The sequence below is a fragment of the Macaca nemestrina genome, chromosome 20 (genome assembly GCF_043159975.1).
Source record: "Macaca nemestrina isolate mMacNem1 chromosome 20, mMacNem.hap1, whole genome shotgun sequence".
Taxonomy (NCBI): domain Eukaryota; kingdom Metazoa; phylum Chordata; class Mammalia; order Primates; family Cercopithecidae; genus Macaca; species Macaca nemestrina.
The window spans coordinates 6021277-6034688 of NC_092144.1; the positions used below are offsets into that span (position 1 = coordinate 6021277).

At 58.3% G+C, this 13412-nt stretch overlaps 2 protein-coding genes across 5 annotated transcripts in view; one reads left to right on the plus strand and one right to left on the minus strand.

Annotated features, from left to right (window-relative positions):
• LOC105484702 (adenylate kinase isoenzyme 1) overlaps positions 1–1387 on the plus strand; it is an 18434-nt gene extending 17047 nt beyond the window's left edge. Inside the window, exon 5 of the mRNA XM_071087951.1 lies at positions 1264–1387. Within this exon, the coding sequence (XP_070944052.1) occupies positions 1264–1333 (70 nt within the window). The 3' untranslated portion in view covers positions 1334–1387. The remainder of the gene's footprint in view (positions 1–1263) is intronic.
• Positions 783–12195, minus strand: KHSR (KH-type splicing regulatory protein). Of its 4 annotated transcripts, none has more exons than XM_071087942.1 (20): positions 11836–12195; positions 9690–9786; positions 8999–9037; positions 8640–8679; positions 7785–7834; positions 7439–7510; positions 6573–6630; positions 6103–6277; positions 5890–5988; positions 5385–5483; positions 5155–5257; positions 4407–4507; positions 4163–4307; positions 3922–4082; positions 3730–3839; positions 3240–3328; positions 3042–3167; positions 2813–2890; positions 2574–2734; positions 783–1552 (listed from the first exon to the last, which is right to left on the minus strand). In XM_071087942.1, exons 1-20 carry the CDS (start codon positions 12082–12084, stop codon positions 1544–1546), a joined length of 2061 nt encoding a protein of 686 aa, XP_070944043.1. In that variant the 5' UTR covers positions 12085–12195; the 3' UTR covers positions 783–1543. The 4 variants fall into 4 exon arrangements, with proteins under 4 accessions (XP_070944043.1, XP_024649401.2, XP_070944041.1 ...); XM_024793633.2 differs by having other exon boundaries at positions 2967–3167; XM_071087940.1 differs by having other exon boundaries at positions 1076–2734; positions 2967–3167; positions 11836–12147.
• Positions 12196–13412: the final 1217 nt, after the last annotated feature.

Sequence of the window (13412 nt, forward strand, 5' to 3'; positions counted from 1 at the left end):
GCCCGCCCTAGAGACCACATCTGTTACTGGAACCTGCTGGGGCTCTCACCAGGCCTGTGAGCCCAGGACATTTGAGATGAAGCCAGTTTTAAATGCTGGCATTCAGCCACAACCTGAGACCCCGCAGCTGCATGGGGAGTTACAAGATGCCCGCCCAGGTCCAAACAGCTCAGGTGGACCCTCGGTGCCCTCTCCCACCTCACATCCGGTCCCATCACCCACCGAGCATTGGCACGGACCTGGCTCCTACCTCAGGGCTCTGAACGTTAACAGGCCAGAGGACTTCCTGTAGCAACAGCCCATCCATGGGAACACTGGTCCCTGAGGCCCTCCTGAGCGCCTTGCTCCCCAAGATGCTGGAAGGAAACTGGGTTGGGGAAGACAGCAGTGCTGGGCTTGGCCAGCCTCCCCTTCCCACATCGGAAGGGGAAAGTCTTGGGGGGCCACACCCCACTCTAATCGGCCGAGACTTGCTCCTCAGCTTGTTTCCTCTCACAAACACAACTGCGGCCGGCACGCAGTCTTTTTTTTTAAACAAAAAACACTTTATTTAACAAAAAAAAAAGGTGGGGGGCAGGGTTAGGAAAGCACATTGCGCCTGAAGAAAACTATTTTCTATTTTTCTTAAAAAAAAAAAAAAAACACAAAGTTTGTAATTTTCAATCACCATTATCAGGCTTTTTAAACAACATCTATAAAGAACAAACATCTGCTTCAAAACTACAGGGAGGGAGGGAGGGAGGGAGGGAGCGGGGGAGACAGACAGCACCCGCAGACGGGGAGGTTTTGTTATCATTTATTTGTGAAGTTAAAAACGAGCGATAAAAAGTAAAAACTGCCATACAATTTTTTTTGTTGTTCTCATTTTGTTTTCAGTTTCAATCTCCTCTTGAACAGATGAAAAGACAACAGACCAGTCCTGGGAGGGGGGACGGGCGGGGCCGCAGGAGCTGAGCCAGGGCGGGAGGAGAGGAGAAGAGGGGGCTTGGCTGCTGGGGGAAGGGGTCCTGCAATACAACACCTGGTCCAAGGAATGTTCCACCTCTAACTAAAAAAAAGAAATAGCAAGAGTGACTTTTTTTTTTTCCTTTTTAAAAGTTTATTTTAAAAACAAGAAGAGGGCCGAGGGTGGGAGAAAATGAATTGCTTTATCCTCAGAGAGGCAGGTTCAGGAAGGCTGGGGGGTGAAGAATAGAGACTTTTTAATATATATATATATAATTTTCTAAGTTCTGCTTTGCTCTTTGTGTTTTAATGTTTAAGGTGTTTTTGGCAGAGATCGAGATCTCGCTATCTTCTCTGGCTGGCTCAACATGAAGAATCCCAATTTTGAAAGAAAAAGCATGTGAGACACAGAACAGGCGAGAGAGTGAGGGCCCAGCAAGCCCCCAAGCCCCCTCCCACCGCTTGCCGCGAGGGCTCCCCGATACTCCCCACGGCAGCCATCGCTCTCTCGCCAAACAAAACAGAAGCCCCCAAACAGAACAAAATGGAAAAAAAAATAAAGATTTTTCACAGATGAAGAAGTTCACATTCATTCGATTCATTGAGCCTGCGGAGAGGGAAGAGATAGGAATTGGTCACTACGGGGAGGGGAGGGTGGGAGACTAGGGGGCGGAAGAGAGGAGGGGCTGGAACACCGTTGTGGGGGGGGCAGGAAGCCCCCTCCCAAACCTGCGCTGGCTCAGGCTGGAAGGACGTGCTTGTTAACTGTCTAGCCAGGTGCTCGCGGGACTCGCTGAAGTCACGCTGCTCCCTGATGGAGAAGGAGGGACAGAGCAGGAAGAGAGGAACGGGGGCCGCGGAGGGTGGAGGCGCTAGGGTCGGAGGGGAGCTGCCCTGTCTCCGGAGGGCGGCGGCTCCCGGCGCAGCACAACAACATGAACAATCCAGAGATCATGGTGTCCCCACAACACCCCTGTGAGGTAGGTTGGAAGGTGGCAACGATCTTCACGCCCACTTCACAGACAAGCCCGGGACACAGGCAAGCGCGAGCGCATGGGAGGCTAAGCCCGGCGGGGCAGGGGCCTGGGCCGCTCCCCGCGTCCCCACCAGTCCCTGCCAGAGCCGGGCCGCCTGCAACACAGTCACTTGGACACGGGAAAAAAGATCACGGGTTAAAAAAAATAAAAGAATAAAAAGAACAAAAACCAAAAAAGTGATGCAGAGAAGGGGAAAAAATAGACGTTTTCTTCCCAAGTGGCCAGATTGTGAGCAAGGTGGCGGCCGGGCCGGTGCCCACCGTCCGCGCTGTCTGCCTGCCCCCCGACTCCCCAGCAGTTCAGAAGTCCCGCCTGCGAGTCTCAGCGCTCCCCAGCATCACGACAGCGGCACACAGGAACGAGCAGCCGGCGCAGGGAGGCCTCTTCGTTTAACCTCTGGACCCAGCGAATGCTTCCCTGGTGGTGCGTGGGGACTCCCGGAGACCTCCAGCCACACGGCCCCCGCTGCAGGCATCAAGGGCACACCCCGCAGGGGAAGGGGTTTCCGGCGCTACCCACTAAGGCAGGATGGACGGTGGCCGGGGGTTGGAAGGAGAAAGGAGGAGGAGGAGGGTGGCAATTCCCACTTGCCTGCTGCTGTCCCTGCTGCGTGGGCGGTGGCTGGGGGCCGCCAGGACCTGGGGTCTGTCCGTAGTAAGCGGCCTGCTGTCTGTAATATTCCGCCCAAGCGGCACTGTAGTCTGGCTGGGAGCCTGGAGGAGCTCCTGGACCCCCTCCGGTGGCCACTTGCGCTGTGGGTGGACAGACACAGGTGAGAGGCTGTGGGTGAGGGCTGCCCCTGCCCCTGTCCCCAATCGGTGGCCACTCACCTTGCTTCTTGTAGTACTCCTCCCAGGCCTTCGTGTAGTCCTGCTGTGGGGGCGCTCCGGGCTGCTGGGGCTGCTGGCCTGTGAGGGCACCAAGACAGGTCAGAAACCACTCCCCCGGCAGGGCTGGAGCCCCCCCGCCGCCCTGCAGACTCACCGATCTTTTTGTAATACTCTTCCCAGGCCTTAGTGTAGTCCGACTGGCCGGTGGGTGGGGGCTGAGGGGGCTCACCCTGAGCCGGTGGGGCCGCAGGGGCCGGCGCAGGGCCTGGGACGGGGCCCGGGGGCTGCTGGTAGTAGTGTGAGTAGTAGGCGGCCCACGCGGCATTGGGGTCCGCGGCCGCTGCAGCTGCTTTGCCTGCAGGAGATACCCCGGGTGAGACATGGGCACAGAACAGGGCCCGCCCTCCCCAGGCGGCCCATCACTTACTTGGGTCGTGAGGAGCAGGCGGTTGCCACTGGGGGTAGGTATTGCCCCAGCCCTGGGGTGGGTACTGATGAGGAGGGGGCCCCCCGGCACTGCAGGAGAGAAGAAAGGGATGTTTGAGCAGTGGTGCGGGGGTGGCCGCAGTCGGCCCACCTGGGGTGGGGACGTTTTTCAGTGGGGGGGAACAAGAGACCCAGACCACCAGGCTCAACAGGGCGCCTGGGAAAAGCCTAGACAAGAGGCAACTCGAAGAACATGCACTGTCAGCTCGAAGACACGAAATAAGCCCCTGAAACTTCCACGTGGGCAGAGAGATGCTGAAAAGCATATGTGCTGTAGCAGTGGACAGGAGAAGGCCTGTTGATGGTATCCACGAAAACGGGCTGGATGAGGCCCCCCACCTGCACTTCTAGGGAAATGGGGTCTGTTATTCTTCTTGCCAGCTCAATGAACCCCCGCCCCCAAAGCCCAGGAGGCAGAGAAGGATACTCACTGTGGGGGAGCCCCGGGTGGCCCCTGGTTGAAGGGTCCAGGATTGAAGGGCCCCATTGGGCCAGCAGGGCCTGGGCCGCCTGGGCCTGGTCCAACTGGACAGAGAGGACCCTGGAAGGAAGGAGAGTAGCCGAGGTGAGTGGGCTGGGATCCGGGCTGCGAGCCCAAACCCCCAGAGCCCGCCCCAACCCACCTCGATCTTCTCCTCGATAAGCTGCTTGGCGTGGTCAATCTGCTGAGGCGAACCCCGGATGATGAACAACTTGAAGTTGGGGTCCCCGTTGGGTGGCAGCTGCCGGGAGATCTCTACGAAGGCTCCCGTCTGCTGGTTTATGGCTTTCACATTCTCGCCACCTGCAAAAATGCAGAAGGTGAAGGTGGCCTGCGGTGGTGGCCCAGGAAAGGGGGGGCAAGGGGCAGGAGGCCACACTCACCTCGGCCGATGACCAGCCCACACTTGTGAGTGGGGATGGAGAAGGTCATCTCCCCACCAGGGGGACCCCAATTGCCTTGGCCTCTTCCTCGGCCTCGCCCCCCTGGGGGCATGCCTGGACCCCCTGGAGGACCTGGGGGACCACTCTGCAAGACAAGAGGAAGAAGATGAACCCTAGAAGCCGATCTGGTCTCCACACTCCCCTGGAGGCCCTGCCAGCCCCTTCAGCACCCGGGGCCACCTACCCTGAGGCTCTGGAGGAGGTCGTTGATGATCCGGGCTGCGTGCTCGCACCTGTCTGGGGGCCCCATTATATGAGCAATCTTCTCGGGCCCTGTCCCGTCATCTGAGGCCAGCACCAAGACAGCAGAGAGACAAGTTTAAAAGAGCCCACCCCAGAGCCCTGCAACGCCGCCTCCAGCGCAGACACCACGCTGGCCTGAGATCTCAGACACGCTGCGCCGCTCCCAGCTTCCACCCGCTCAGGGATCGAGGGGGAGGCGGCCCACATTCCCAGAGAAGGAAACCCACGGCCAAGCCAGGGGGTGGCTCAAGCTTCTTCCAGCACACAGCACCCCCAGCACTGTGAGATTTTACAGAACAGTAAATATCTGAAAAGCCAGAGGGGCCCTTCTCCCCACGGCAGGCAGCTCAGAGACTGGCTGAGGATTGGCAACAGTCCAGAGCTGAGGTGGAGTAACCTGATCCAGCCTGTGGGACACCCAGGGCTGTCCTGTCAGGATGGGCTCCATCATGGGGGGAGGAAGAGGATATCTGACAGGGACAGGGACACACGGTCCCCCTGGATGTGGAAAGCCCATGTCACCCCCTCATGCAGCCGTCCCAGAGGAGAGAAGGGACTGGGCATGTTCTGACGGCTGGACTAGGAGCCATGAGGTGCTATGGAGGCCACCTGGCTGACCACGGTGCCCAGCTCCCTCAGAGCCTGCCTCCTGAAGAGGGTGGGGGGAGGGGCGCTGGCCAGGCCCTGACCTTGCTTGAACTGTATCCGCACGCCAGCATCATTCTGGATCTTCTTGATCATCTCTCCGCTCCGGCCAATGACCACGCCAACAGAATGCCTGGGCACTGGCACCTGAGGAAGGAGGCGGCAGGGTCGGCTCGGCCCGCAGCTCTGCTGCCCTCTGCTGTCCACTGGCCACGAGGAGCACTCACCCCGGCCCCTCCCTCCACCGGGGGGTGAAGGCAAGGCCCACACTCACATCAATGCCTCCGCCAATCCGAGATCCGTACTCATTCCGGTCCCCAAAGCCGCCTTGGTCACGTTCCCGGAGGATGTCCATCACCATCTCGCAGGCTTGCTGCAAACACACAGGAGAGGCAGCCCTCACGGGTGAGTCTTGCTGCCCCACACACCCCCTACCTTCTCAGGGGATGTGGGCCTCAGCAAAGGACCCATGAACCCTGGCTGAGCCCAGCATGGCACCCTACTAAGCTTTCTACCTGCCACTTGAATGGGGAGGCACTGACAACAGTCCCATTTCCAGATAAGAAAGCAGAAGGTCAGAGGTGAGGCCGGTGCCTCACACACACAAAGCTGGGAGTTAGTTCAGGGCCGCCCTCTGAGCTAGCACTCTTGCAAGCCTCTTGGTGTTATGACCGACTGTTCATGTATCTCTCCGGCGGAATGCAGACCTGAGGCTGCTGGCCCTGCCCACCTGCCCATGCTGCTCCAGAGCCCCGTCCACCACCCCAGGGTGTGCTCACCTGCACTTTGTAAGGATCCCCAATGATTCGGAGAGGTTTGTCCACATTCGTATTCTGAGATCCGTCCTGAATTAAGATCATCTTCACTCCAGCACGTTCCTTTACAACCAAGGTTAACTGTTAGTGCTGGGCTCTCCCAGGACTTCCTGGGCTGCTGTGGTGGTGGGGGGTGGTGCACAGATGCGGAGGAAGCTGCCCAGGTGCTGCCCTCACCTGCAGCTGCTTAATGGTCTCCCCGCCCTTGCCGATGACCAGGCCAGCCTTGCCCGCAGGGATCATGATCTCCTGCACGGTGCCATTCTGGCCCCCGTTGGCGTTGTCGTGGAACTGTCCTGGGGGGCCCCCACGACCCCGAGACACAATGTCGTCCAGCATCATCTTCGCTTTCCTGGGAAGGGGAGGAGTGGGTGCCACCACTGGAGAAAGGTACTGGTCTGGTGGCCCACCCAGCTCAAAGGGAAGGCGACCCCAACATGTGCAAGGATGACAGGGAAGAGAGACCAGTCACTGGAGCTGTTCAGGCTCCAGATTCCCCAGGTCTTGGGCTGCTAGGGAATCAGCCTAATGTTAACATGGCTCTCTGGAGAAGGGGGCAAGAGTTGCTCCCAACTTTCAATTCAAAGGGACGGAGCGGGCTTCTGCTTGTCCCCCACATCACAATGAAAGGTCCTGCGGGGACTTACTGGACAGATTCTGGGGCTCCTGTCAAGGACACGCTGCGCTCAGGTAGGCCACCGCTGTCTGGAAAGAGGAAATAGGGTCAGTGCCCTCCCTGGCCCACAGGCAGAGAAAGGCCTGCCTTGGACATGAGGAAACTTTCAGAACGATCAAGAGCCACTTCTGTCCCATTCAGCAGCTTGACAAATCAGTTTACTTCCCCTAAACACCTGGGAGGCTGCTTGAGGCAAGGCCAAGGTTGTGAAGGAATCCCAGAAGAGAGGCAGGACTTTTAGGGAAAAGGATGAGGTGGAGGGAATGGCAGATTCCAGAAGGTCCAGGACCTGGCCACCCCCACTACTAGAGGTGACCACCAGAGCCTCTTCTACAGACAGCACGTGCTACACACCCACATGAAGCCTCAGAGCCCCCTACCGAGCAAGCTTTCTGTACCTCAGGACTCTGAGATTCAAAGAGGTAACTATATTGCCTAAGAGCAGATGTACAGTCAGAACTGGGATCTGCACCTGGGCCTGACCTCAGAGGGATCCCTCTTTCCAAGGCACCACCTGCCTCATGCAGTCTTGCCGGGGTGCTTTCACTCACGCGGCAGGTCAGTGCAGTGCTGCGGAGCTTGGTGTCTGCAACCAGGCCCCTGTGCGAAATGCTAGCCCTGCCACCTCAGGCCATCCCTACCCACTGAAAATAAGTCACAGCTGCACCCCGTGGGCAGTACCAGTGCAGTGAGATACTGCACTGAGCCCAGGCCATAGTAACCACCACCAAGCGCCAGCTCGCTTCCTGTCCACAGTCCCCGTGAAAATTAATTAAAGGAAAGTGCAAAGGGCCCAACCCCGGCCCCCTTTCTGGCAGGAATCTGACGCTCTTGTACCTGGAGAAATCTGTACTTTGCAGCCTGAATCCTGTTGGATTTTGTTAATTTGTTCACCTCCTCTGCCAATAACTGGATGGAGAAAGGAGAAAAGCAAAGCGTGATGAGGGAAGGGAACCCGGGCCTCAGGAGACTGCGTGGCCAGGGCCCCAGCCCCTCTGATGTTCAGGAGGGCAGCAGTCCTCTAGAGGGCTCCTATCCTCTGCCCAGAGGGGATGAAGGAGGGACAAATGAGAACAGCACACAGGAGCTCTCTCAGACCAGGGCTTCTGGGCTGGCAGGAGCTCACAGGACACTTCCTCCTGGGGAAGAGTGGGCCTCCCCACCCAAGGTAACCCACACTCACTCAGGCCCACCATGCCGTCTGGGACCCTGTACTCTTCTGTCATTGAAGTCCTGTAGAGAGACATGCCCAAGGTCAGTTCTCAAGTGGGAAGGGAGGAGAACAGAAGCTCTGGAAGGTCTACTTGAAACCAATGCCACCGTAGGCCTAAGCAGAATCTGACCAGACAGGCCACCAAACCTCTGGAGGCCTCAGTTTCCCCATCTGTGCCCTGAGAGATTTGGTCTGGGCATTGTGGGCTGTGGCCTGGTGCCGTCCCATTGATTCAGGGCGAGAGCGAGCACCGAGACTCACAGCAAACTGATAGTCACTCTACATTGCTGAGCTCTAAAAAGCCAGCTGTATGTCCTTTTCATCTCATTTTCCTAGTATTTTATGAAACTACCAGCCCATTAAAAAACAAACAAACAAAAAACTGGCCCCCGACAACTGCCCTGTGTCAGGTTCACCTCAGTCCATTTGGTCGGGCAAAGAGCCCTGAGCGCCACAGCACGGAGTGGGATGGGCACTTGCAGATGTGGGAGGGAGGGAGGCAAGGCCCTCCCAGCCTCTTCCAGGACGACAATATTTGTTCTGCTCAGAGTCCCCACCCCAGCGGAGGAAGCCATAGGATGCGGAGACCACCCTGTCTCTACAGTGACTGCCACGACCCTCTCCTCCCACAGCCCTACAGACAAGGGGTACGAGGAACGGACACAGCTCCTCTGTCTCGTTCCCGTCTGAGCACTCTCTGGTCAACTGGCACTGGGGGATAAAACCTGAGAGAGGTGCCCCCAGTCAGAGCCCTCCCAAGTCAGAAAAAAGGCCAGTCTGCTGGGCAACAGACAAGAAAGCAGTGTGGGCCCCACCGTGGCTTACCTTGGAGGAGGATGGATGGGTCCAAGTTGAGAACTGATTGCTGTAGAGAGAAAACCCAAAGCAAAGACTGGCTTAGCTCCTCCTTGGGCACTTGGCACTGCCTGCCCCGGGGCAGTGGGAGCTGAGCTTGGCACCATGGTCCCCAGCCTGCTCCAGTGCCTGATGGATGCTGTGGATCCCCTCCCCATAAAAGCAGAGTTCATCTGCCTCAATTTCAGGGGTCCTGGGATCCCTCAAATGTATGGGCCCCAGAATGAAAGCACCAGGCGCCTCTGTAAAGAGCTGCCACCTCCTCACTGACTCCTGAAAACCTCAACCCATTGAAGCCACGTATCTGCCTGCAGACCCCCTGGACTTACAGTCTCCCTGGGAAGCCAGCTTCTTGCTCTCCGGTTGATCTGGGAAAGAGAGAGGGTGGCAGATGCAGCACCCGCCCACCCACGGCCACCTCGAACCTGATGCTGGTGCCACATGTCCAAGGTAACCAGTGCCCCTCAGCCCGCACCCTTAACAAGAGCTGAGACAGGAGCCTAGGAGAGACCGGCCCCTGACGGGGCCAGACTCCGCCAATCCCGCCACCAACGCCCAGAGTAAAAAAGCCTTCGGAACACGCAACCACCACCAGGCACCTGAGTCCTCCCGGTTTAGGACAGCACCCGCCTCTAGCAGGGAGGGGTGTCATGGATAACAGTGGAGTTGGTCAGGAGATGATCACCCACTACTTGCGGTCACACGACGCACCCCAGGGCTGGGCCAACTTCACATCAAGACTCACTAACTGCTCCTGGTTGCCTCAGCCTCCCAGAAGGGGAGGAATCATCTTGGGAACTTACAACTTCGACCCAGTCACAATCAATCTGCCCTCCTCTCTGCCACCTGATACCTCAGGATGGCAGACGGAACAAAAAGAATTAACAAAGCCGGGACTGCTGAAGTTTAAAAAGACCAAACAGCAGCAACACCCACCCCCTCTGAACCACACTCAAACAAAAGCACCCCTTTAGGCCCCCAGCCCTTCCTCCTAAGCTAAAGACGGCAGCAGGGAGTTACCTCCATCTTCCAACTGTCTCTTTTGGCCCCCAAAACCAAAATCAGGAGTGCTGTTATTCACTGTTGTGGCAGCATCGCCTCCAATTTTGGCTGCAATCTAGAATAAAGTAGTAAGCACAGAAGAATTACCACCAGAAACAACCCTCCATGGCACCCAGGTCAACTTCTCAGAACATTTCCTGGATATGAAAGCCCGTCATGTCTTGGTGTCTGGCCCTCCAATTTAGGGAAGAGTCAGCTGGTTAAGACATCCTAGAACGAGTTTTGAACCTAGGCCTCAAGGTTCTCACCAGTTATCCGGGATTATCAAAATTCCTCTCTTCCCTTCTGCTGTGATTTGTGTCTTAATTGTGGCCAGCCCATAATCCACACTGACTTCATTCTACGGCTGACCAGAACACAGGCTCAGGTGCCAGGGAGGGTCCCCAGGTCATCTCCAGGAGCTTTCAGACACTTCCTTCTGCCAGTGGCCCCAGCTCACACAACCAGAAAGTGTGTGTTTTTTTAGCCCAGTTTTCCTGGGATGCTGAAGAGTTCAACTTTCCCTTATCTCCCCCACTCTCAAAATCCTTTTTTCAATTTACTGAATAAATTTGATCAGAATGATCACTTCAAGGGATATGAAATCCTCATTTGACCAAAACAGAAAACAGAAGATTCTTTGGATGGCTGGACGCGGTGGCTCACGCCTGTAATCCCAGCACTTTGGGAGGCCAAGGCTGGCAGATCACTTCAAGTCAGGAGTTCGAGATAACCTGGCCAACATGGTGAAATCCCATCTCTACTAAAAATACAAAGATTAGCTGGGTGTGGCGGTACACACTTGTAATCCCAGCTACTCGGGAGGCTGAGGCAGGAGGAGCACTTCAACTGGAGAGGTGGAGGCTGTGGTGAGCTGAGATGGCGCCACTGCACCCCTGCCTGGGTGAGAGTGCGACTCGGTCTCAAAAAACGAAACAAAACAAAAAACGAAAACAGGACTCTATGGGACACAAGTTCCATCTCAGACACGTGAAGAGCAACTTTAAAGAAACCTCAATCCAGCCAACTTAGGATCAGAGTCCAGGTTTAGAAACCTAAATCATATTAAGAATCTCCCTTTCTACCAGTCTCCATTTTTCTATGCTGCCCTAGAGCCAAAGTTCATGGGACGCCCACAGGGGGCCTGTCCCCACCAACTGACAGCACCAGCTCCCTCCCTTCAAGCTGCCCCAGAATCAAGACGGTTCCATGGGCAATAAGACCAAGTGCACGCTAGAACCCACCCAACTCCAAGGGTGAGTTAGTCAGAGACCACAGAGGGCCAGAACACAGGCGTTCACCTAACGGGACCTCCCACCTTGGGAGGAGCCAGTCTCTAGCCCCGGAGGCATTGGGACAGCCCAGGAGCTGGTCGGTTTCCCGAAAGGCTGCAAAGTCCTCCCATTCTACAGACCACCAACCCTCCAGGCCATGAGGAGGCTGCAAATGGAGCTGGAGAGGTCAGTCCTAGTAGCATGTGACACTTCCTTGTTGTCATCACGCCTTAATACACGGTGGTGGGAGACCCTCCCTTCTTTCCCCCAGAGAGACAGACCACGCTTTCAAGCCACCAAAGCATCCAAAAGCCAGTCCCCATGCTCGTCTTCCCCATTTCGCACAAGTGTTCAGTCCTAGACAGGTCCCCATCCACTTTCCCGACTCAAGAGCAAGGACTGTCCCTCCCACCCCCACAATGTCCCTTCCTTCTAGGGAGGGAACAGAAATGGGATAGAGTTGGGGGCAAACACTGCCCTTTGCCCTGATATGGGGAGGAGAGTAAAGACTCTCCACCCGGGAAGGTGGACCCCTGCCTCCAGGCATGTCCTAAGGCGGGGGGCTAAGGGGGGCTCCCAAAAGTGCGTCCCCGAGCTCAGGGGCACCTGCATACCCAGGGGCCGCTCCTGGTGACCCCCAGTGCGCCCCTACCCCCTGCAGGGGGGTCACCCGCAGGGAGCCCACTCGAGGCGCAGCGGGAGGGCCAGGCCCCCGCCTACCGCCCACGTGACCCCGCGACGGCCCGGGCCCCCCCTCCGCGACCCCGCGCGCGCGCGCGCACGTGACCCCCGCCCCCTCCCCCGCCTGCGCGCGCGCGCGAGCGCGCCCCTCAGGCCCTCGGCCTCCTCACCTGGCGGGCCCGCTGCACGGCGTCGGCGAAGGCGTCCTTGCGGATTCCCGGGCCGCCTCCGCCGGGTGGCTGAGAGGGGCCCCCGGCCGACCCCCCGCCCGGGCCGCCGCCGCCAGGGCCGCCGCCGCCCCGGTCCCCCGCGCCTGGCGGGCCCGGCGGAGGGCCTCCCCCGGCGCCCCCGGCTCCCCCGCCCCCGCCGGCGGGTGGCGGCGGCCCGGGCGGGGGTCCTCCCGTGCTGTAGTCCGACATGGCGCGGCGGGGCCGGGCCTGGCGCGGAGGCTGAAGCTGAGGAGGCGGCGGCGGCGGCGGCGGCTCAACGCGGGAACAAGGCCTCGCTCCACACGGCCGCGGAGCACTCTGGGAACCCAGCCGCTGGGAAGACGACGAGGGGGGAGAGGGTGGCCCCCTCCCGCCGCCGGCGTGACGGACGGCTCCTGCGGGCCAATGGGAGGCAGCCGCCGCACCCCGGACGCCAATCGCGAGCTCTGAAGGAGATGGCCAATCGGAATGCAACGAGGGGCAGTGGGCGGGAGGCTCAGAGTGACTGACAGCTCTCAGAGGCAATAGCTGCGAGCTGCCGGTGCTGGGCGGGCAAATGAAGGCGATCTGAGAAAGCAGGAGGCCCAATGAAACGCGAGTGCCAGATTCGCGGGGCGGCTTCAGAATTAGATTGACGGTTCTGAAGAGTCACGTGGACTGTAAGGCAGGGCCTAGTGAAAGACTCCTATGGACTGGCTGGGTGGGCGTTCGGCTTGACAGTCGTGGACAGAAGCCAATGAATGCACGTGAGAGGTGGTGCTTGTAAAGATGGGCAGTGAATTTAATCCAATCCCTGACGAGTTCTGGGTGATGAGGTTGGCTTTGGACTTTAATTGCTTCCCTTGTTAACCAGAATCCCTTTCTAGCCCTGACTTCTAAACCAATGGCTGAGCGACATGGGTGGGTGTTCGGTGACTGACACTGGTCTGGACAAATGGGAATGAAGGAAATCAAGGCGCCCAGTTTTGGTGGGAGCCAGTGGAAGTGCCGCTGCATTGGGGCGGAGTCGGCCACCAGACAGCGAGAGGGGATTAGCGGGAGCTGTAGTGAATGGCAGCCGACGTGGGCGGTGGCAACCGGCTGCCCGAACTCAGGCCTGACGTCTGGGTTAGCTCCCTGGGAGCCTGGCTGGGTAGGCCAGGCACGTGGCCCGCTTGAAGCGTTAGAGATCGACCGCTTCTGGGGGTGGGGAGGCCGGAAAGCAGGAAACCTGGGATCCCCTGGGCCCTCTTCTTTCTCGACCCCCCATCTAGAGCGTCCAGTTCTCTTGCAGGACTCAAGGAACCAGCCCCCCTACCGAGTCCAGAGCCGTTCCAACAACCGGGATCCAGGGATCACAGCCCCTCACTTCACACCCCTCACTCCCTTCGCATAATGCCCTGGGAATAGAGCCTCAAGCTCCTATCCTGGGTCCTCACCTCCTCTCCTGGACACAAATTCCCATTCAGTACCCAGAGGCGCAAGGTCCCCAGCTCCCCTACTGGGTCCAGGGATCTCATGCACCCAGTTCCACTCCTAGGCCCAGGTATCCAGACACG